A 24,730-nucleotide genomic window follows, 5' to 3' on the forward strand; every position below is an offset into this window, starting at 1 on the left:
AGTTAAAAACTGCACAAGGCAGAGTTTTGCAGAACAAAAGGAGGAGCTTGGAAATATTCCATCAGCCTTGAGGGAGGGCCATGTTAGGGACTAGGGCTCCCACCCAGCAGTGGCTGGCCTTCCTGCATCCAAAGACTCACAGTCCAGTGGGCAGGAGCATTAAGAGCCTACTACAACATGGGGTGACAAGGGCATGAAGAGGACCCTGGAGATACTGTTAACTGAGGAACAGCAGTAAGGGCATGTCGAGAGATCAGCTCTCTAGACTATGATGACCACACACAGGATGATGACCACACATGGGGCTTCAGAAGACAGCCCCTCCCCCAGCACACGGAGGCCCATTACTACTCACCAGAAAGCCCTCGTGCCCTCTCTTGGCTGTTCACCTGCTGCCCAGCTCCCACAATGATTAACTCGTGGCCAAACGTGTTTCATCCATATGCTCCCCACTCCCTCAACTATTGGGTAGTTATATTTTTAATAGACTTTATTTTTTAGAACAATTTAAACTTAGAAGAATTGAGAAGATAGTACAGAGTTCCCATATAACCTCTACCCAGTTTCCTCTATTATTAATGTCTTACATTAGTAAAATACCTTTGTTATGGTTAATGAACCAATATCGCTGCATTATTATTAACTCAGGTCAAGGAGTTATTTGGATTTCATTTTTTTACCCAATCCTTTTCCTGTTCCAGGATCCTATGCAAGACACATACTCCATTTATTCTCTTCTCCTTAGGCTCCTCTTGGCTGGGGCAGTTTCTCAGACTTATCTGATTTATGATGACCTTGACAGCTATTGAGGAGTACCGGTCAAGTATTTTGTATGATACCCAGCTTTTTGAATTTGTCTGATTAGTTCCCATTATTAGATGGGGATTGCGGCTTGTTGGGAAGAGGACCATGGACATAAAGTGCCATCCTCATCACATCACATTCCCGTTTCATCATATTAAGGGACATACTATCAACACAATTTAACTGTGGAGGTTGGCTAAGGTTGTGTTTCTCAGGTTCCTCCACTGTAAAGTTACTCTTCCCCCTCTCCCTTTCCATACTGTACTCCTTAGAAGGAAGTCACTATGTGCAGCCCACACCCAAGGAACGGGAGTTATCCATCCTCTGCTTTACAGCCAAGTATCTATGTAAATCATTTGGAATTCTTCTGAATGGGAGATTGGGTAAAAAAAGGAAATCCAAATAACTCCTTGACCTGAGTTAATAATAATAATGCAGCGATATTGGTTCATTAACTATAACAAAGATATTTTACTAGTGTAAGACATTAATAATAGAGGAAACTGGGTAGAGGGCATATGGGAACTCTGTATTATCTTCTCAATTCTTCTAAGTCTAAAGTCTAAGTCTAAGTCTTTATTAATTTATTCATTATACCAGTATGTACTCAGGGATATTTACTGTATACTTTGGGTTATAACCCAATACTATTTTATTTTGTTGCTCAAATTGTTCCAGCTTTGACCACTGGGAGCTCTTTCAGTTGATACCTGTGTCCCTTTGATAGGCCTGCCACAATCAATGTAGTGTTTTTGCCCAATACTTCCTTACTCCCTGGCACTACAAAATGCTCCAGGCCCATCTAGTCTATTTCCTGCCCTAGTCCTAGAATCAATCATTTTCCAAGAAGCCTGTTCCTCTTTTTTATTTATCTATTTATTTACTTATAATTTTTTTTAAGAGAGAGAGGGGGTTGGGTGGGGTGGGGTGTTGGGGAGGGAGGGAGACACAGAATCCAAAGCAGGCTCTGCACTATTGCCCTATGCTGGGCTCAAATCCTCAAACCATGAGATCATGACCTGAGCCAAAGTCAGATGCTTAACTGACTGAGTCACCCAGGTGCCCCAAAACTTTGTTCCTCTTAATAAAGAATGGTATTAGAAACCAAGATCAGGGTGCTAGGAGTGCTCACGGCTACTGGAGTATCATTTCTTTTAGGCCCTGTCAGCTGACAGACCAAAAGATACATATTGATACACATATCTATAAATATTTCCACTGTAACCATCTGTATTTATATTCAGCTACATAGGGGTTCATACTAATGTCTTCAACTAATCCATTACCACATGGATCATTCTAGCCTCCTCCTTGTTTATCTGTAAATTTCTACTCCAGTGGTGAGAAATCTGGCTGCCATGATCTGCCATTCACTTACTGAATTGATCCATTTCAGTACACAGTATCAGAACTGTTAAGCATCCACCCATGGGTAATAACTTTATCAACTAGAGTACAGTGCTCATGTGCGATTTCTTCAGCTTTCCATCTCACAGAACCCAGTTACCTCCAACGTTACATAGGTCAGCACCTTTTTCTCCCACCCTCTTCCTGAGGTTTTTTCACATGTTTGTAATACCATTAGATTCTCTGGTCATAGTCTGCATTCCCTCATGGGATCCTCTGCCTCCTAAATAACTTTTTTGCTGTTGTTTTCACAAACTGTATACATTAAGCTTCACGCTCTGTGCTGTAAAGTTCTATGGATCTTGTCAAATGCTTAAGGTTTTGTACCCAACATTATGGTTTCATACAGAATAATTTTACTGTCCTAACAATCCTCTGTGCTTTACCTATTCATCCCTCTCCCTGAACTCCAAACCTCTGGCAACCACTGATCACTATCTCTATAGTTATCCCTTTTCCAGCATGTCATACAATTGGAATATAGAATACTTAATCTTTTCATACAGGACTTATTTCACTTAAAATAGCCATTTAGATTTCCTCCATGTCTTTTCATAGCTTGATAGTTCATTTATTTTTATCTATGAACAATATTTCATTGTATGGACCTATCAGTTTGCTTATATTAACTTGTATATTAACATACAAATTTTATAATGAGTTTGTCAATGTCCACAAAATAACTTGCTGTGGTTTTGGCCTGGATTGTATTGAATCTATACATCAAGTTGGGAAGAACTAACATGTTAACAATAGAATCTTCCAATCCATGAACATAGAATATTCCTCCATTTATTTAAATCTTCTTTGAATTTTTTCATTATAATCAATAAAGGGTTTTTTTTTTTTGCATATGGACCCTGAACATATTTTGTTAGATTTATACCTAAGTATTTCATTTTTGGTGTTACTATAAATGGTATTGTGTTTTTAATTTCAAATTTCAATGTTCATTGACTTACACCTTGTGATCTTGCTATAATCATTTATTCACTTCAGGAGGACTTTTTCATTTTGTTTTTTGATTCTTTGGAATTGTCTACATAGACAATCAAACACCTGCAAACAAAGACAGTTTTATTTCTTCCTCCCCAAATATGTTTGATTTCCTTTTCTTGTCTTAATGCTCTAGCTAGAACTTCCAGTACAATGTTGAACAGGAGTGGTAAGAGAGGACTACTTGGCTTGTTCCTGGATTATTTTAAAACAAGTCACAGATGTCATATCATTTTATCTGTAAGTATTTTGGTACATATCTCCTAAAAACAAGGAGTCTTAAAAAAACATAACCATAATACCGTTATCATCTCTAAAAAAGTCAAAAATACTCCTTAACATCACCAAATATAGAGTGGAATGTTTTTAAACCTTTACTGCTATTACTTAACACTCCAGCCCACATGAATGAGGCTCTCTGCACACTTACCACAGTTTCTCCTTCCTCTACAGTGTGGATCTTGATGTAGGTGCCCACTGCAGCCTCCTCAGGGAGTTCACCATACTCAGTATTGATCATGGGACATTTGAGGGAATGTGGATGCCTAGATCTGAAATTTGACAACTTGTTAAAGAGGATTCATTTGTAACACAGCCAGTTCATGAGGTCCTGGACAGTGAGCTCCCACTCTGCTGCATTTTAAGAACCTCCCCTTCCTGGAGAATTCACACCACCTCAGAAAGTGAGAAAAGTCAAAATCAAGCCCTGGAAGAGTTTATGTCAAGAACCGGAGAAGCTGAATAGTGGGGAGACTTAGATGAAGAAATAGAACCCCTTTAAACACTTGAAAGCTGTTATGTGGAAGAAGGGGCTGCTGATCTTATACAGCTGAGCCAGACCTGATGGGTGAGAATTACAGGCTGGCTGACGTGTGCTCAACATGAGGAAGAAATTTCTAAGTCAGAGGTGTCCAGTATAGAATAGACTGCTTTGACACAGGGTAAGCTCTATGTCCCTGGGGACACAGCACAGGTTGGGGCTGTCCTTCTTGGCAGAAAAGCAAAAAGAGATGGCTTTGTTTGTTTGTTTATTTAACAGGTTTCCTTGGGAAGCCTGTAGATACTGTATTTTGTTCATGCTGGAATTAATTTTACACAGGCAATCCTGTTGTGCTTTCTTTGGTCTTGGGCAAGGTAGACGGAAGAGACAGGCTATGCTATCTGGATTACAGGCAGGGAAAAATAATTATTTATTGGCTGAGAATATAGCCGATATAGTCACCCAACTCATAAACTCACCCAACACATAAACAAGGCAGCCTACAGTTCTCACTCCCCAGGATGCATACATGAGTAGCACATGCCCAGCATGCCCTTTATTTTTCACTTCTGGGTCCAACCTGTCTGTTCTCCCTTACTGATTTACAGCAGAGGAACTGGGTCGTTCAATCCCTACTTTCCGAAGAATTAGGATTGGGACTCCCTCAGAAAGAATATCCATCAGAGGGAATAACAACTCAGAAGTCATGGGATGCTCCTTATGGAGACAGATGGGCTGGAAATGCTAATAGGCAAAGGACTTGAGTGAAGTGGTACTTGGGACAACATGGAGGTTGTGATGTTCCTATTAGTATAATTGTGATGGTTTAATTTTATATTTAATGAAGGAGAAGAGGTATGATATTGCTCTGGGTCCAGCACTGAGCTGCTTCTAGGCAGGTACCACTGAGTGTCCTTTCCTGTTCCTCAGCCTCTCTGGGTTAAGGCATAAGTGCAGCCCTCATCGTGCATCCTCATTCCAGTCATGACAGTTGTACCAAAAAACAAGGCTGAGCACTAATAAGCTGCTCAGGTTTGAATCCTGGCTCTGCCACTTCCTACCTGTATGACCTCAAACCAAGTAGCTTAATCTCTCCCTGTAGCTTGGTTTTCTCACCTGACAAATGAGATGGATAACAGCACTTAATTCATAGAACTATTGTCAGGATTAAATTAGATAATCCAGTACCAGGCACAGAGTATTCTACAAGTGTCAGCTATAATTATTATTATCTCATTTAATTGCTGGCTTACAACAACGCCAAGACTTGAATCCTATTATCTACAGAAAAGGAAACTATGGCTTAGAGAGGTCAAGTCCCTTGCCCAAGTACACAGAGATAAAATAAGTGGCCAAGCCAGGACTTGAGCCTGGGTTGAACTGACTCCAAAGCCCAGGCTCTTATCTACTGCCTCCCTTAGATGGGTAGAATTTTCTGAAGAGGCTCAGAGTCAAAAAGAGCCAATAAGGGATGCCTGGTTGGCTCAGTTGGTTAAGCATCCAACTCTTGATATCGGTTCAGGTCATGATCTCACAGTTTGTGAGATTGAGCCCTGAGTCAGGCTGTCAGTGCAGAGCCTGCTTGGGATTCTCTCTCTCCCTCTCTCCCTCCCCATCTTGCGTGCACATGCCCACACTCACTCTGGAGCGTTCTCTCTCTCAAAAACAAAACCAAACAAAACAAAAACACAATAAAACAAAAAGATCCAGTGACACGCAGACAGAATATCAGAGCCAGATCTGTCCTGCCCCTTCTTCCTCAAATAGGTTCCCTGAGAAATGAAGTAGCTGACCACCTAAAATGGCCCTATGGGTTACAGGCAGAGAATGCAGCTCCTGGGTCTCCAATCAAGCACTTCTATAGGCTTCCTTCCGTATATACCCCAATCTTTGTGCTCGAGCTATGCCTGCTACCGCCAGCCCCTCTTCAGTATCCCTGACATTCTGTCCTTTCAAGTTCTATCTTCCTTTGCAACCAGAATCTGGGTCCTTCTATCTGCCAAGTGCTAAGCTTACTTGATCTTCGGGCCCAAGGTCTTTGGAAGAGTATTTCCTGAGGTTTTAATCCTCCTACTGAAGCTGGACCCCTGTTGCTCCCAGGCTTTCTGGAGGTGCTTAAGTTTCAGAGTACTAAAGTCCTGTACAGGATATGATTTTATCTGGAATTCCTTAAATCTCTCCACAGGAGAAGGTTCTGTTAGAGAAAGCACAGAAAAACACATTAATGGGTCTTTGCATATAGGAGGGCTTTGCTGATGATGGTGAAAGGTATACCATCCTCACCTGCCTGGCTTGCCTGGTACATGGGGAAATTAAGGAAAATAGAAAATACTGTGGTCTCCATGTATTGTCCCTTTGTGCCAGGCCCTTAGCAGAGCCTGCACATACATTACATCCAGACAACTGTCACTGGCTCCATTTAAGAAATAAAATTATCAGCAGAGATGGGGCACCTGGGTGGCTCAGTCGGTTGAGGATCTGACTCATGATTTTTGGCTCAGGTCATGATCTCACACTTCATGGGATCGAGCTCCACGTCTGGCTCCATGCTATCAGCAGAGCTTGCTTGGGATTCTTGCCCTCTCTCTGCTCCTGCCCTGCTCACTCATGCACGTGCACACTCTCTCTCAAAAATAAATAAATGAACTTTAAAAAAAAATGAACAGCAGAGAGTTGAGGTCACCCAGGAAAGGGCTGAAGCTTAGAACTGAACTCAAATCTACCTGATTTAAATCTCATGTCTTTACAAGGGGGCCTGGGTGGCTCGGTCCATTAAGCATCTGACTTTGGCTGAGGTCATGATCTCATGGTTCAAGAGTTGGAGCTCCACATCAGGTGAACATGAGTTCCACATTGGGTAAATGCAAGCCCTTCTTCTCCTTCTCTTTCTCTCTCCCACTCTGCCTCTTGTGGGACTGATTCTCTCTTCCCCTTGCTCACTTGTGCTCTCTTTCTCTTAAAAAAAAAAAAAAAAAAAAAAGAACAGCTTCTGTCTTTCCACTAACAGATCATATGATCGTATTTATCTGGGACTGGGGACAGAGGCAGCAATAAAAGATAAATAAATGACGAGCCATAGAATCTTGGATGAGGTAATTTTCCAGCACCCTCATAGGATTATTATAAGAATTACAGATAGGAGCGCCTGGGTGGCTCAGTCGGTGAAGTATCCGACTTCAGCTCAGGTCATGGTCTTATGGTCATGCCCATACGTGCCCATATGATTCAAGCCCAACGTCAGGCTCTGTGCTGACAAGTCAGAGCCTGGAGCCTGCTTCAGATTCTGTCTCTGTCTCTCTGCCCCTCCCCACTCACACTCTGTCTCTCTCACTCTCAAAAATAAACATTTAAAACAATTAAAAAAAAAAAGAATTAGATAAAGTATGTGCTACACCCTGCACAGTGCACTTAATATCCCCTCTATGAGAGTTAACAAGATCACCAAGAGAATACTACTCAGAAATAAAAAGGAGGAAACCAACTACTCAGAACACAATGCTGAATGAAAAGAAGCTAGGCACAAAAGAGTACATATTGTATGGTTCCATTTATATGAAACCCTAGGAAAGATAGATCTAACCTATTGCAATAGAAAGCAGATCAGTGGTCACCTAGGGTCGAGATGAAGGGTAGGAATTTACTGGGAAAGGACACAAGGGAAATTTTGGGGGGATGGAAATGTTCTGTAACTTGACTGTCGCAATTACCACAAATATAAATTTGTCAAAATTCATTGAACTACACATTTAAAATGTGTGCATTTTATTGTTTGAAAATTAAATATCTGTAACTTTGATTTTAAAGATAGATCTCCTAGGGCACCTGAGTGGCTCAGTCGATTAAGCCTCTGACTTTGGATCAGGTCATAATCTCACAGCTGGTGAGTTCAAGTCCCACATCAGGTTCTCCGCTGTCAGCATGAAGCCCACTTGGGATCCTCTGTCCCCCTCTCTCCCTGCCCCTCCCCAACTTGCACACATGTGCACTCGCATGTGTGTGCACTCTATCCCTCTCTCAAAAATAAATAAACATGAGGAGCGCCTGGGTGGCTCAGTCGGTTAAGCATCTGACTTGAGCTTAGGTCATGATCTCGCAGTCTGTGAGTTCAAGCCCCACGTCAGGGTCTCTGGTGACAGCTCAGAGTCTGGAGCCTGCTTTGGATTCTGTATCTCCCTCCCTCTCTCTCTGCCCCTCCCCTGCTTGGGCTCTGCCCCTCCCCCCACACCACCTCTCTCTCTCTCTCTCTCTCTCTCTCTCTCTGAAAAATAAAATAAAAATAAACATTAAAAACTTTTTAAATAAACATATATATATATTAAGGGTGCCTAGGTGGCTCCGTCAGTTAAGCAGCTGACTTTCAGCTCAGGTCATGATCTCACAGTTGGTTTATGGGTTCAACCCCGGCATGGGGCTCTCTGCTGTCAGTACAGAGCCCACTTCAGATCCTCTGTCTCCTTCTCTGTATGCTCTCGAATGCGTGCTCTCTCAAAAGTAAATAAACATTTTAAAAAATTTTAATAACAAAATAAAAACAGATCTTCAGTGTTAGAGTCAACTATTAAAATTAATGTTAATAGAAATAATTCCAAAACCTATAAAGAATAGGCCTAGATTAGCAGAGAACATACAAAAAGCCCTGAATAAACCTTTTTACAAGGCTTTTTTGTCAATATCTATCAATATTTTAAGTGTGCATGGCCAGCATGCACTGGATCAATTACTCGATTCAGTAATTCTAAGATTTTATACAATGTTGCCTTGTACACATATGCAAAGATAAATACACGATGAAATTCACCACATTAGGGTAATAGTGAAAAATTGGAAATAACTCAAAATATCTGTAAAAGGTCATTGCTTTAATAATTGTGGTATATACATACAGTAGGATAAAACTCAGCTATTAAGAAACACAGATATAAAAAAAAAAAAAAGAGAAAGAAACACAGATCTAGACTTCTGCTTCCAGCCAAATGAATTAACAAGGACTAGACTTACTCTCCCACCTGAAACTACTTTAAAAAACCAGCATAAATGTATGAAAAAAATGGCTTTCAAGATATTGGGCATCAGGCCATGAAGAACAATCATCCCTGTAAGATAGAAAACAAATGGGGTGAGCCCTACTATTGCCCTAGTTTACTGCCTAGAGCTTTTGGAGGTTTTCTGGGCCATGTTGCAGGGAGGGGGAACCCAGGTGGATCCCATAAGTTTCCCTGAATTGATGAGACAGAACTGAGAATCTAGGGAGGACAAGACAGCAAGAGTTCACAAAGCAGAGTACCAGAGAGCACAGAGATGCACAAAGAAAGAACTCTGAAGATCAAGGTATAATAAATGGAAACACAATGCATGTTTATGGGTTGGAAGACTGAGTACTGTTAAGATTTCAATACCACTCAGATGGAGGTACAGATTCAATGCAATCCCTGTTGAAACGCCAATGACCCAAATGACACGGCACCTGGGTGGTTCAGTCGGTTAGGCATCCAACTTTGGTTCAGGTCATGATCTCATGGTTCATGAGTTCGAGCCCTGCATCAGGCTTTCTGCTCTCAGCACAGAGCCCACTTCAGATCCTCTGTCCCCCTCTTTCTCTGCACCTCTCCTGCTTGTGCTTTCTCTCTCTCTCAATTTTTTTTAAAAAAATCCCAATGACTTTTTTGCAGAAATAAAAAACTCATCCTAAAATTCATATGAAATCTCAAGGGACCCCAGATAGCCAAAACAATTTTGAAAAAGAACAAAGCAGAAGGGCTCACACTTCCTGATTTCAAAACTTACTACAAAACTACAGTAATCAAAGCAGTGTAGTATTGGCATAAAGACAGACATATAAGCCAAAAGAATGAAATAAAGGCCCAGAGATAAACCCTCAGATATATGGTCAAATGATTTTAGCCAAGGGTGCCAAGACTATTCAATGGGGGAAAGAACAGTCTTTTCAATAAATGGTGCTGGGAAAATTGAATATCCACATGCACAAGAATGAATTTAGACGCTTACCTCATACCACATATAAAAATTAACTCAAAATGGATCAAAAACCTAAATGTAAGGCCTAAAACTATAAAACTCTCAAAAGAAAACATAGGGCAAAAGCATCACAACATTGGATTTGGCAGTGATTTCTTGGATACATACTAAAGGCACTGGCAATAAAAGAAAAAAATGGACAAATTGGACTTTATGAAAATGTAAAAAATTTGTGCAAAAGACAATATCAGCAGAGTAAAAAGGCAGTCCATGGAATGAGATAAAATATTTGTAAACCACATAACTGATAAGGGATTGATATCCAGAATATACAGGAAATTCCTAAAACTTAACAAAAAAACAGACAAGCAGATTTTAAAATGGGCAGAGAACTTGCATAGACTTTTCTACAAAGAAGATATATGAATGGACAATAAACACATAAAAAATGATAATAATAATTAGTAGGGAAATACAAATCAAAACTACCAAGATACTATCTCATATCCATTAGGATCAATATCATTTAAAAAAACAACAACAACAAAGAGGGGCACCTGGGTGGCTCAGTTGGTTAAGCATTCAACTCTCGATTTCAGTTCAGGTCATGATCTCATGGTTTGTGAGTTCCAGCCCTGTGTAAGGCTCTGTGCTGACAGTACAGAGCCTGCTTGGAATTCTCTCTCTCCTTCTTTCTCTGCCCCTTCCCTGTGTGCATGCATGTGCACTCTCTCTCTCTCTCTCTCTCTCAAAAATAAACATTAAAAAAACCCAGAAAAAAACAAGTGCTGCTGAAGATGTGGAGAAATTGGAACACTTGTGCATTGTTGGCAGGAATGTAAAATGGTGCAGCCACTATGGAACACAGAATGGAGATTCCTTAAAAAGATTAAAAATGGAATTACCATATGACCCAGCAATTCCACTTCCGGATGTATATTCAAAAGAAAATGGTCTCAGATAACTGTACACTCATGCTCATTATTCACTATTCACTAAAATGTGGACGTAACTCAAGTGTCCATCGATGGATGAATGGATAAACAAAATGTGATATATATATATATACAATTGAATATTATTCAGGCTTAAAAAGGAAGGAAATTCTGACACACTACAATATAGATGAAGCTTGAGGGCATTATGCTAAGTGAAATAAGCTAATCACAAAAAGACAAAAACTGTATGCTTCCACTTATATGAGGCACTTAGAGTAGTCGAAAGCATAAAGATAGACAGTAGAATGGTGGTTGCCAGAGGCTAGGGGGAGGAGGAAACGATCAGTTATTGTTTAGTAGGTATAGTTTCAGTTTTACAAAATGAAAAAAGTTAAAGAAATGGATGGTGGTGGTGGCTGTACAATATTATGAAGATATTTAATACCATTGAATTGTATGTTTAAAAATGGTTCAGAAAATTTTATGCTATGTGTATTTTGCCACAAAAAATAAATTTTGGGTAAAAAATGTTATGGGATGCAGCTTTTTCTCTGGTGGATTGGCAGTGGAAAAGAGAGGGAAAAAAACTGACATGAGAAGAGAAATGACATTTCCTGAGCACTAACAGGCCCTGTCCATACACAATCTGATTCAGCTTCCCTAGTAACCCCTGTGATAAAGATAACAAACATCTACTATACACTAATGCAGGAAGTGTTCTAAGAGCTTTATATATCCATTTGCTTAATTTCATAACAAGCCTATGAACTTGTTTTATAGAGTCTGAGGGAACTGATCCACAGGGACACAGTCACTTGCCCAGTATCACACAGCCCATAAGAGGAGGACCCTGGATTCAAACACAAGCAGTTTGGCTCCCGGGTCTATGCTCCTAACCATGACACTACCATGACAGATATGAAGAAACCAGGCCTAGACCCTTTAAGTACTCATCAGAGTCACTCAGCTAATCAGTGAGATTCAAACCCAGCTCAGTCAAGCTCCAGGCTCCTTTCCACCCCTCTCCCTCAAAGGGAAAGCCTAAAAAGGAGGAGCTGGAGGGGGGGCAGGAGCCTCTCCTGGCAGGGCCATGTGGGCCACGTTTGCACAGCTGGGAGAAGAGGGGATCAAACCAGACATCCTGCAGGGCCTTTCTAGCTCTAGAGGTCTAAGATTCTATGGGCTGAGAACTGGAAGCAGAAGGGCCCAGGCGCCCCCTGCTGTGCGCAGCTGCCAGTTACCATTGAGGTGGGTCTTCAGAGATGTGTCGTCTATCAGCTCCAGATGCTGCCAGATCCACTTGTAGTAGAAAGGCGAGGTCCCAAGGTCTATCAGACGCAGGACTTCACAGCTGCCCTGGAAACATCAAGGGACACTAACAATGGGGCTAACTCCTGAGGCTCCAGGCAGGCCAGGCTTTGAAGATAAGCTCTCTCTATTGCATCTTACCCCCAGTTTACTTGGCTTAATGCAAGTGGTTTCGGGTTCCTTTTTCTTTTTTTCTTTCCTTCTTTTTTTTAATGAAAATGTTATGTACTCATCACAAGTTCAAATAGCTAAATAGGCATAAGAACTAAATAAATGTTGGCATTGGGAGAAAAATCACCATAGAGAATATGATTGGGACAGTTGGGTGAAAATAATCACTTAAGGGGTGGTTCAGTCGGTTGAGTGTCCGACTTCGGCTCAGGTCATGATCTCATAGTTTGTGATTTTGAGCCCCATGTCAGGCTCTGTGCTGACAGCTCAGAGCCTGGAGCCTGTTTTCGATTCTGTGTCCCCCTCTCTCTGACCCTCTCCCACTCATGCTCTGTCACTCTCTCTCAAAAATAAATAAACATTAAAAAATTTTTTTAAAGAAAATAATCCCTTAAGTATATAGGGGTAAGTGAGTATAACAAATGATATTTAACTCTCAAATGATTCAGGCAGAGAAATAGAGAGAGAGAGAGAGAGAGAGAGAGAGAGAAGCAAATGTGGCAAAATGTTAGCAATTGGTGAATCTGGATGAAGTTTATACAGGAATTCTTTGCACTGTTCCTGCAAATTTTCTATAAATTTAAAACCATTCCAAAATTAAGTTTTAAAAATATTCAAACCAAACAGAAGAGCATAAAGAAAGTCAAAACTATTTTCATCCTAACACCCAGAAATAACAAGTAGCATTTTGGTGAATATTGTTTCAAACTTTTCTCTGTAAACATAATACATTAGTATTTTTTTTCATAAATGAGTCTCTTTATGTAAATAGATCATTGTAACCTTTTTTAAGAACTCAATAATATATCAAGGACATCATTTCATGCCAAGTAATATGGTAACATTATTATTTTTAGTGATTGCATATCATTCTATGTATGCCATAACTTACATACAATTTAAAATAGGAACTAGTTGAGCAAAAGAAGTCAGACACAAAGAACACTTTCTGTATGATTTCATTTATATGAAGTTCAAGAATAGGTAAAAGGGCGCCTGGGTGGCTCAGTCAGTTAAGTGTCCGACTTCAGCTCAGGTCATGATCTTGCAGTTCGTGGGTTTGAGCCCCGCGTTGGGCTCTGTGCTGACAGCTCAGAGCCTGGAGCCTGCTTTAGATTCTGTGCCTCTCTCTCTCTGCCCCTCCCCTGCTCATGCTCTGTCTCTGTCTCTCAAAAATAAATAAATGTTAAAAAAATTTTTTAAAAAAGAACAGTCAAAAGTAATCTTCTGACTTTGTGGTTATCTTTGGTTGGGGGGGTGGGAGTTTGCCTGGGAAAGTGTACAAGGGAGCTTTCTAGGGTACTAGAAATGATCTCTATCTTGATTTGGGTGATGCTTACACAGATATATACATATATAACAATTCACTAAGCTGTAAAGTTTAGATTTCTTTATCGCACACATGTTACACCTCAAGGAAATATTTTTGAAGATTAATATTCAGTTCTTTCTGTCAGTATTATATATATAATTCTGATCTTGTTCAGGACAGTAAAATCTCCAGTTTACAAAACTCACCGCCTTTCCAAACTCTCCTGCACTGGGGGTAGCAGTGACCCCATTCTGGCTACTGACATATAAGTGGAAGGCTGATGGATAAAACTCCCTGGAAACCTGTGGTTGTCCTTCCCCCTTACCTCTGCATAAAACTCATATGTGATGGCTGGAGGTGAAATAGTCACATCGTGACCATTAGGATGAAAGCTATATGCTGTGGACGATGAGGGGAGATGCTAGAAGGGAACTGGGGTCTTGAAGATTTCCCCAAACAGCTGTTCTAGCCCTGGATTGCTTAATTCTAGCCTCTCTACTGCAAGACAAAAGGAAATTACTATTCACTAAGCCACTGCAGTTGGGTTTCTGTGACAGCAACTGTAACTGATAATCTTGTACACACATCTTAATGCCTAGAGTGGTCATTTAGTTCACAAATCTCAAGTTCTCCCCCTAAGCATAAGTCAGGATTGTTTTTTTTTTTTAAATCAGATATGGCCTTCTTACTTGCATTGGCCACTTTCCTAAGCAAAGTGACTCTGATAATGTGAGTGGAAACGTTAACAGCCCATGCTTGATTCTCAACATTACCTTCCCCTGTCCTATGGACCATGGAAGCATAGGTGAAGATAGTCGCCAGTGGCCTGGGTCCCTGAGTGACCACAGAAAGCAAGACCTCCTGCTGATCAAGCAGTGGGGACGAAGGAATGCATCTTTGTTAGTTAATCCACTGAGATTTGAGGATTGCTTAGAATTGCAACAAAACCTTGTTTATCCTAATATAATGTGCATGTTTGATTATCCTTTGGGATTGTTTCCTACAAGCATGTATGTTTTAAATGTTGACACACATTGCCAAACTGCCTTGCAGAAATGTTAGTTTACACTCTCTCCAACAGTGTATAACAGAGCCTGTTGTGTCTTTGTATTACATTGAAAGCTGGGTTTTCACAATCTTTTTTATTTTTTCTAATCTGGTAGAAAAGATATGTCATTTTCTTTTTTATTTCATATCTTTATAAAACATTACCTTTTTTTAGTAGGAACTGTAAGAGACACATTATACTTAAGGTTCAAGCTCAACTACTGTTGAAGAGGAAAGAGAAGGGATAAGACATTTATTAAGCCCTTATGATATGCCAGGTGTTGGTCTTGGAGGCTTAGTGAACATTTACTCAACATTTATCAACAAGGACTACAGGTGCCAGAGAAACACAGGTGAACATTTTCTTCTCAGGCTCTCGTGGGTGTTTAACCCCATCTGTACCTGTGTAGAAAACAATTTCACCATGTGTCCCCAAATGATAAATTGTTCCAAATGAATTGGTTATGGGCATTAACTATGTTTTCTAAGCCAATAGGAAATCACCTTCCCTAACTTTCCCAGGTCCCCAGGACACCCAGGCCCCTCCCTGCTATCACCCTCCAGTGGCCATATTCGTGAACTACAGGGGTCGGGACCTCCCAGTCTCAGATGAATGAATGTTCTAGCAGCTGGCCTGGCAGGAAATGAAAATGGGACAAAAGAGCAATCCCTTTAGAAAGGGCAGGTGCTTTTCAACTCCAGCCAGAGGGGGCCACATCACAATACAGCCTGGTGTTGCCTGATCTTCTGAATATTCAAAAGAAGCCAGAAATCCGAAATTTTATTTACAATCGTCACAATAACGATTAAATCAACTTTCAATAAAACACTGTAAAGGACAGATCAAACTCACCTACCAGCCAAGATGCTCCCTCCTTGCTGTCACTTTGTAACATCTGCATTATTTTTCTCAGAATGAAGTTCAAGAGCGCCTGCATTAGATTCACCCTCTCTACGCTTATTCAAATGCAGATGGCCAGGTTAATGAATAAGAATCTCTGGGGTCTGGCAGAAATTTGCCTTTTTAGGAAGCCCCCTAAGTGTTCTTCATGCTTACTCAAATCTGGAAAAACTCTTTCCTTAAGTCAGAGTTCTCCACGTTTAATGTGCATCAGAATCACCTGGAAGGCTTGTCAAGACAGATTACTGAGCCACCACCTCTGAGTTTTGGATTGAACAGCTCTTGGGTAGTCCTGAGAATCTGCATTGTTAGTAACTTCCCAGGTGATACAGATGCTGCTGATTCAGTGACAATACTTAGAACCACTGAACTCGAGGATGAATGTGAACCGAGTAAATCTGGGCTAGACTAACTCTCATCCTTATAACAGACTTTATGAGGTAAGTAGTTCATTCTGTCTTATGGACAAAGAAATGGAGGCTAACACAGACTAAGAACTTTCTGCCGGCCAAGATGTAATTATTTGATTAGAGCAAGTCTTGCAGATGTCAGGGAGGAGGAGGAACTGCAAAATATTCAGGCTGGCCTTCAGGGTTTGGCACTACCATTCTCTCTTCTAGGTTCTCCCTGCTCTCCTCACATGACCATCCTTTGGGTCAGATCCTGTGCATCCAATCCCTTATAGTGTAGAGGCTGCAAGCCAAACACTCCCAAACATCTCCGAAGCCCCCTCGCACCTAAGAAGTTATTTGGGTTCCACTGCCCAGATGCACTTGGGCAAGGCTTGGTTTTGGACTGCAGGATATCTACTGTGTTTGTGGAGGCAGTGGCTACGGACGTGGCTTCCTGAATGTGGCAGGAGCAGCAGCACCTGTGACTGTCCAGTTCTGGACTCTGACTTGGGGTCACGTGGGGGTCATGTTCAGTTGAAGTTCTGTTCCTTCAGGCCTCCCCCTCACCAGTAAATCTGTTAGCCATTCAACATCCTGCAATAACTCCCCTTCTGCTTATGTTAAGCTAGTCTTGACTCCCTACTCTGGGACTGAACCCAAAATTAACAACACAAACACACCCCTAGTGATAAGTTTAATAATCGGCTCTCTGGAAAAATGTATGCATGTCTATAAATCTTACTCTTATAAAGGGTGTGTTACACACAATTTAGAAATAATAAAATATACTGTACTCTTATTGAAAGTTCCTATATATAAGGGTGCCTGACTGGCTCAGTTGGTAGAGCATGCGGCTCTAGATCTCAGGGTCCTGAGTTCGAGCCCCACATTGGGTGTGGAGCCTGCTTAAAATAAAAATTTTTTAAAGAGTTTGCATATAGCTAATGGATTCTCACAGAAGACTGTTGTGGGCTCTGGCTGAATTCTTGTAACCAGGGCCAATCTATGGTCACAAGTCAACTGTGATTTGACAAGTTAAGTTGCATCCAATCCACACTTCTCCCAATACATTTTTAAAAAGTCTTTTTTAGTGTCTATTTTTAAGAGACAGAGAGAGACAGAGTGCAAGTGGGGGAGGGGCACAGAGAGAGAGGGAGACACAGAATCCGAAGCAGGCTCCAGGCTCTGAGCTGTCAGCACAGAGTCTGATGCAGGGCTGGAACGCACAAACCACAAGATCATGACCTGAGCAGAAGTCAGATGCTTAACCAACTGAACCAGCCCCCCGATATATTTAATATTATTAAGAATAGTTTGTAATCTACTGGCAAACTACTTCTCACCTTTGTATAAATTATGTTCATTAAATGGAAACCTTCTTTAGTTTTAGTGCTACACATACCAGAATGTTGCTTGTTCATCAACAATGTAACTTCTCTGATGAATCTATGATGAATAGTTTATTTTAATTTTTTAAAGTTTATTTATTTATTCTGAGAGAGAGAGTGTGTGTGTGAGCAGAGGAGGGTAGAGATAGGGAAGGAGAGAATCCCATGTAGGCTCCACACTGTCTGTGCAGAGCCCACCGTGGGGCTCACTCTCACAAACCATAAGATCATGACCTCAGCCAAAACTAAGAGTCAGATGCTTAACTGACTAAACCACCCAGGCACCCCTATGTAATTTCATTTTTAATAACTATTGTATTTATTATCTTGGAAAATTCCTGAAAACTTAATCAGCTCTCACAGCCCAGTAAGAGCCAGCTCCAGCACACAACCAATCTTGCCCCCTTCTTTTGTTTAACTGCCCAATACTTCAAGGCTCAACTCCTGCCTCACCTCCTTCAGGAAGCCCTCCTTACAACCTCCAGCCTTAAGAGAGATTCCCCCTCTTGAGTCCCTAGAACTCAAAAAGTTTGTGCTAATCACTTGGTAGTTGGCATAGACAATTTTGTCTCTGCTCAGAACCTAATGGAAGAGACATATAAACAGAGAGAAACAGTCTTTTCCATCTTCATATCCCTCCAGAGCATGAATCAACCTTTGCACAAACTCAACAAATGTCTGCTAGCTTAATATGAGCAACAGATATATGGGAGATACTAAAAGTTTGGATGGCCTTTCTTAAGGTATCTTAACCTCAACTTCCTCATTTGTAAACTTGGAATAATAATATCTTCCTCAGGAGCGCCTGGGTGGCTCAGTCAGTTGAGCATCCAACTCTTGATTTTGGCTCAGGCCATGATCCCAGGGTCGTGGAATCAACCCCTGCATTGGGCTCCACACTGAGCATGGACCCGCTTAACATCCTCCCTCTCTCTCTCTCTGCCCCTCTCCCCTACTTGTGGACTCTCTCTCCCAAATTAATAATAATAATTATTATTATAATAAATATCTTCCTGATAGAGCTATAGTGAAATGGTACTATGTACACAGTTATTCATCAAAACACTGTTTGAAATAGCAAAAGATTGGGGCAACCTAAATATCCATCAATAAGGAACTGGTTAGATAAATTCAAGTACAAGCATACAGTGAAACCCTGCACAAGTGGTAAAAAAGAACAAGTGGGTTCTTTATGTACTGATATGGAACAATCTACAGAAACACTCTTGAAACAGCAAAGTGAAGAACAGCCTGCATAATTCGACGTCATTTATGAAAACAAGGAAAAAATATACACATGCATTTGCCTCTATACACAAAGAATAGATGCAGGACAGACACATGAGAAAGCAGTGACAATGACTGTCTCTGGGGAGGAATACTAGGTGGCAGGGGGAAAGAGGTGAGAGGGAAACATTACTCTTTTAAACCTTTTGAATTTCAAACCATATGCATGTATTACCTGTTCCAAAATAAACAAACAAAAATTAACAATACTAGTAGAACCCGTGGCACAGGAGCAAAGGGCCTCAAAAAAATGGTAGTTCTCATGGTGATCATGAAAACTACTGAGGGGTTGAGCAGAGTCAACAACTGACAGAAAGATCGACTCAAATTGCAAATCCCAGCTCCTGAGAAGAGCTTTGGATAGTCAGACAGATCTGTATTGAACCTGGCTTCTGCCCCTCATCGACTATGTGATCTTGGAGGAGCCACTTCACCTTCCTATGCCTCAGTTTCCACCTCTGTACGATGGGAATAGCAACACTACCAACCTCCATTGGGCTGCTGTGAGGCCAAAATGAAATAAAGCATTCGAAGCACACAACCTGGGACATAGTATGCACTCAATAAATGTTAGATTTTCTTTTTATTATCAACCAACACAGAAGTTGGCACAAGACAAAAAGCAATTCACAAAAGACAAAATTCAGACAGTAAACAAACATGAGTAATCTCACTAGGAATCAGGAAAAATGTAAATTAAATCCTCAATAAGGTGGCATTATAAAATTGATGGGGCGCGTAGGTGGCTCTGTCGGTTAAGCGTCCAACTTTGGCTCAGGTCATGATCTCATGGTTCGGTTCGTGAGTTCGAGCCCTGCATCAGGCTCTGTGCCGACAGCTTGGAGCCTGGAACCTGCTTCAGATTCTGTGACTCCCTCTCTCTCTACCCCTCCCCCGCTCGCACTCTGTCTCTGTCTCTCTCAAAAATAAATAAAACGTTAAAAAAAATGTAAAAGAAAAATGTTGAGGGGCACCTGGGTGGCTCAGTCATTTAAGTGTCCAACTCTTGATCTAGGCCCAGGTCTTGATCTCAGAGTCGTGAGTTCAAGTTCCACACTGGGCTCCACGCTGGGCACACTTTAAAAAAAAAAAAAAAAAAGACTTTTGAAAGAATGCCTGGCAAGTTTGGCAGAGGTGTGTGGCACTGGCAAAGGTGTGCACAGCTGGAAGTTAGATAAAGTGGATCTTTTTGGAGAGTAACTTATTCCAAGATTCATAAAAATGATGATACCATGCAATTCTGCTTCTGAAAATCTACTCTGAGGTGATGAGCTCATGCGTGATTTCTTCCCTCTTTCCAGAACTCTGTTTTATGCTGTGGTCATATCACTTCTATAATTTAAAAATTATGATTTTATGTATTTATTTTTTTATTCTCAAGTTAGTCAACATACAGTGTAGTCTTGGCTTCAGGAGTAGAACCCAGTAATTCATCTCTTACATATGACACCTAGTGGTCATCCCAAAGAGTGCCCTGCTTAATGCCTGTCACCCATTTAACCCACCCCCTTACCCCCAGCAATCCTCAGTTTGTTGTCTGTATTTAAGAGTCTCTTATGGTTTACCTCCCTCTCTGTTTTTATCTTATTTTTCCTTCCCTTCCCCTATGTTCATCTGTTAAGTTTCTCAAAATCCACATCAGTGAAATCGTATATTTGTCTTTCTCTGACTGACTAATTTCGCTTAGCAAAATACCCTCCAATTTCATTCACATTGTTGCAAATGGCAAGATTTCATTCTTTTTCATTGCTGAGTAGTATTCCATTGCGTATATATACCACATCTTCTTTATCCATTCATCAGTGGATGGACAGCTGGGCTCTTTCCATAATTTAGCTATTGTTGATAGCACTGCTATAAACATTGGGGTACATGTGCCCCTTCAAATCAGTAAAAATTATAATTTTTAAAACTCGCCTGGCGTCACTAAGATTCAAGGGCCAAAATGCATAATTTAAGTATGTATCTGTATATAAATAAGCATGTATATGAACTTAAGGAGCAGGTACCCCTGTGGCCCTCTTTCTAATATAACAGCTGTGTGTCCCAAAGTTCACAGCAACCCTCGGAAGGAGGGAGCCCAAACAGTGTGGTATGCCTTTTGCAGCTAACACATAGAAGCTCAGAGAAGGAGGTGTTGCAGAACAGCGGTCAGACCCTGCCTGTGTGGCCACAGGACATTATACTAGGCATGCCTTCCCAGCTTCCACCCTCCCCCATCCTAGACCTCTCACCTTGCAGACAAACATGATGGAGGGTGATTCTATGAAGTCTTTTAAGACCAGCTGGCCATACGAGAACTTCTCCACCTTCCCCAGGGTTACGAGCTTCCAGAGCTTTTCATCAGACCACGACTCAAACAGATCCATCTTCCTGAGGGGAAAATCCTGTTAGAATTCATTGGCCCTCATCACAGAATGTGCCCTGCTCTCAGCAGTTTCCAGAAAGGGAACACATTGTCTTGCTCTTGCAAGTGCCTGAGGTGGAGGATTTTACTTGCCCTCCTGTTGCCTCCCCTGGCCTGTGGCAGCGCCCTGGGGTTCTCTCCTCTGCTCTGCTTCTCTTCCTTCCACTCTTCCCTCCAGGGGCTTCTTCCTGGCTCCATCGCCTAACCTTGTACTCACTAGGCTAGTCTCATTCCAAGCAACTGAGAGTTCCTCACTCCAGCTCACCTACTATTCTGCCCCCAGCCCAGCAGTCCTGACCTTACCTTTGGTTTGGGCAGCTCACTCCAGCTTCCTCCAGCCTATTAGCTTCAAATATTCCAGGCTGTGGCCAGTGAATGGGAAACTTCTGGACTCCCCTCTTTTTTTTTTTTTTTCTATGACTGAAGGCCCACTCCACAGTGCCCCGCCTTCCCCTGAGCTCCTACACCACCAGTCAGGGGCTTGCCTTCCCTCACACACAGCACCACAGGGGCTGCTAACAATCATCTCATATTTTCTCAGCTCCAACAAATTATGAGGCCAGAACTCGGATGACTCAGGCCTCATCAAGGGCACTGAGTTCCATCCACAACACCAAGGGGGAACAGGGACGGTGCCATGTCCAAAGAGGAAGGGTCTGGAGACACAGGAAGGAAAGCAGGGTCACCACAGAGGGAACACCTATGGGGCCACACACTTTCCATAATCATCTCATTCAATCCTTACGATGATGTGGCAGAGATGAATCATTATCCTCACTTTGCAGAGCAGGAGACTAAACTCAGAGAAGGGAAGTGACCCATCTTGGGTTACATGGTTAATAAGCCCAAGAGCTGAGATTGCCACTCAGCCCTATTCTTCAACTGTGTGAAGACAGGAAATGTTCCTCTCTGCAGGACCAAGTCCTCCCTTCGCAGGCCCCAGCCCCTCTTACAGCCCTGCTCTCCCACTCCACTCCACCCCACGGGGCAGCCCTCTGCTCACCACACTGCTCTAGAGGCGCACAACCCTACAGACTGTATTTTCAGGGCCAGTGCAGATACTTCATTTGATTTTCAGTCTTCTCCTAAAGACAAGTAACTAGAAATGATTAAGTGAGCACCTGCCTGTGCTTGGCGCAATGACAACACGAGGGTTACCATGGTAAAGGTGCCAATCTGCCCTCACTGCCATAGTGCTTCCTGAGGGGTATATAAACTGTAAAGGTGGTACTATATGATCAAGAAGTACAGTTTGAGGGTGCCTGGGTGGCTCAGTCGGTTAGGCGTCTAACTTCAGCTCAGGTCATGATCACATGGTTCATGAGTTTGAGTCTCACATCGGGCTCCATGTGGACAGCTCAAAGCCTGGAGCCTACTTTGGATTCTGTGTCTCCCTCTCTCTCTGCCCTTCCCCCATTTGTGCTCTTCTCTCTCTCTCTCTCAAAAATAATAAACATTTTTTAAAAATTATAAAGAAATACAGTTTGAGGGCTCCTGGGTTACTCAGTCGGTTAAGCGTCTGACTCTTGATTTGGGCTCAGGTCATGGTCTCACTATCGGTTGTGAGATTGCGCTCCATGTTGGGCTCTGCGCTAAGCATGAAGGAACCCCAAAGAACCTCAGGCTTGCTGAAAGCACACAGTGAGTCACACTTGAGTCAGCGCTAGAACCCAAGTCTCCAGAAGCAGACATCTATTGCTTTTGCAGCCAAGCATCAGGTCACCCTTTCCCCCAACTGTACCCTGATTTTATTTTGGGGGAAACTTCTTCTTGACTCTCAGACAATCAGAATGTCACTGACCCACGGATGAGTCAAATGAAGACAATCTGGTTCAGAAAGAACAAATCAGGGCCCCTGGGTAACTCAGTCAGTTAAGTGTCCAACTCTTGATCTTGGCTCAGGTCATGATCTCATGGTTCATGAGTTCAAGCCCTGCATCAGGATCTGCGATAGTGCAGAACCTGTTTGAGATTCTCTCTCTCCTTCTCTCTGCCCCTCCCCCCAAGTGTGCTCGCTTGCACGCGCTCTCTCTCTCTCTCTAAAAAAAAAAAAAAAAGAATTACAGTTTGGCTGGGGCTTTAAAGAAACACAGGGTGTGATAGAAGCACTGTGGGGCACTCTCTCTATTCTTGGGTGAGCGTAGATGGGGTTGGTTAGTGAGGTGGGGCAGTGAAGCCCAGGGACTTGCGAATTGAACATCCCAAGCCTTGCTTTTCTTAGCTATAAACCAGAGAGAACAAGAGAAACAATGTCACAGGTAAAAAGCCTTGATACAAAGGGCTTAGCACCCTGCCTGGCCGAGCAAGTGCTCCGTACGTTACCTATTCTATTAGTACCATCCCACAAGGAAGGGATGTTTGAGCTGAGACCTGAAGGTATAGTAGCAGTTTGCTAGATGGAGAAGTTGGGTGGGAGGTGTCTCCTGTCTCAAGAGCATTCCAGACACAAAGAAAAGCACCCACTATTTCCCACTGGGCCTAGGGCAAAGTCAGGCACCTAATAAACACCCAGGGGGAAGATGTTGGCTGATGATGGGAGTACCTAAAAAATTCAAACCGATGCTGAGCATCCTTTTGGAATTCCTGATCCAGCTTATTAGCAAAGAAATCTTCTCTGTCGACAACCAGGAACTCTGTTTCTTCCATACAGACCACGGTGGCCCTCCTTACTGAAGGACTCATAAGGCCCAATTCCTGTTGGGTGAACACAGGCAAAGGCAACTGAGAGGCTACCTCTGGCTTTCTACTCACAGCCTTGCCCACTGCTTTCCTGCTTCCATCAGCCCCCAGAAATCTCTATTCCCCAGACTGCAGATTCCTGGCTGGCCCTTCCCACCTCACTTCCCACCTCTAGGTGCTCACTTCCCACCTCTAGAGGCCCATCCCCTCCCTCTTAATATGCTGCCTATGGAAAAAGAGGCAACAGGCTTGACCAGACCAGAGAGAGGAAGCTGGAGGAGCCTGACTAAGGGGTCACTGCATCCCTGTGTTGTTATACAGGAAACATATTTCTTTTTAAACATCACAGGCGAAGGAGCCAGGCTTGGACATCACCTGGTCTAGTCAATGGGCTGGTGACAGGTTAAGGGCACTGGGACCCACAACAGGGCATGACTCACACAGAGGAGAGGGCAGGACTGGGCCTGGCTGTTCTACCAAGAGTCCCATCAAGCCCCCAACCCTGCCCCAGGAAAACAGACCTTTCCCTGTACTCACCCCAAAACAGTCGCCCTTGTGCAACAACGTTGGGTGGGGGTCCAGGAAGGCACTGCTGCCATCCTCATCCTCAGTCACTGCGACTGTGCCCATGTAGATGAAATAAAAGCTGTTGCCCCTCTGCCCCTTCTTGACCATCACACGTCTGCGACCAAACCTGAGAAAAGCCCAAAGCCAGTAGATCTAGTAGCAGCAGGGAGCCTGGCCCCCTGGGAGGAGCTCTGGCCTGCTTGTGCTCTTTGCTTTGGAGCATGAAGGCACAGACTGGACTAGAAGGGACCTCATAGCAGCCCAGGCCCAGCCCCATCAACCTTGACCTCTTCACTAATGCTCACCTAGTCGCCTGCCTCCATCAGACCGCAGCTTCCTGAGAGCAGAGCCTTTGTCAGACTGCTTAGACATACAGTAAATGCTCAGTGA

At 42.5% G+C, this 24,730-nt stretch overlaps 1 protein-coding gene across 3 annotated transcripts in view; it reads right to left on the reverse strand.

Moving 5' to 3' along the window:
- Positions 1-24,730, reverse strand: part of CNBD2 (cyclic nucleotide binding domain containing 2) — a 50,750-nt gene that overhangs the window by 9,380 nt on the left and 16,640 nt on the right. For all 3 annotated transcript variants that reach the window (XM_042931081.1, XM_042931080.1, XM_042931079.1), the window contains 6 exons: positions 24,311-24,467; positions 23,637-23,788; positions 20,922-21,060; positions 12,123-12,237; positions 5,984-6,161; positions 3,638-3,758 (listed from right to left, as the gene is read on the reverse strand). In XM_042931081.1, coding sequence (XP_042787015.1) covers positions 3,638-3,758; positions 5,984-6,161; positions 12,123-12,237; positions 20,922-21,060; positions 23,637-23,788; positions 24,311-24,467 — 862 coding nt within the window. The remainder of the gene's footprint in view (positions 1-3,637; positions 3,759-5,983; positions 6,162-12,122; positions 12,238-20,921; positions 21,061-23,636; positions 23,789-24,310; positions 24,468-24,730) is intronic.

The sequence above is a fragment of the Panthera leo genome, chromosome A3 (genome assembly GCF_018350215.1).
Source record: "Panthera leo isolate Ple1 chromosome A3, P.leo_Ple1_pat1.1, whole genome shotgun sequence".
Classification (NCBI taxonomy): Eukaryota; Metazoa; Chordata; class Mammalia; order Carnivora; family Felidae; genus Panthera; species Panthera leo.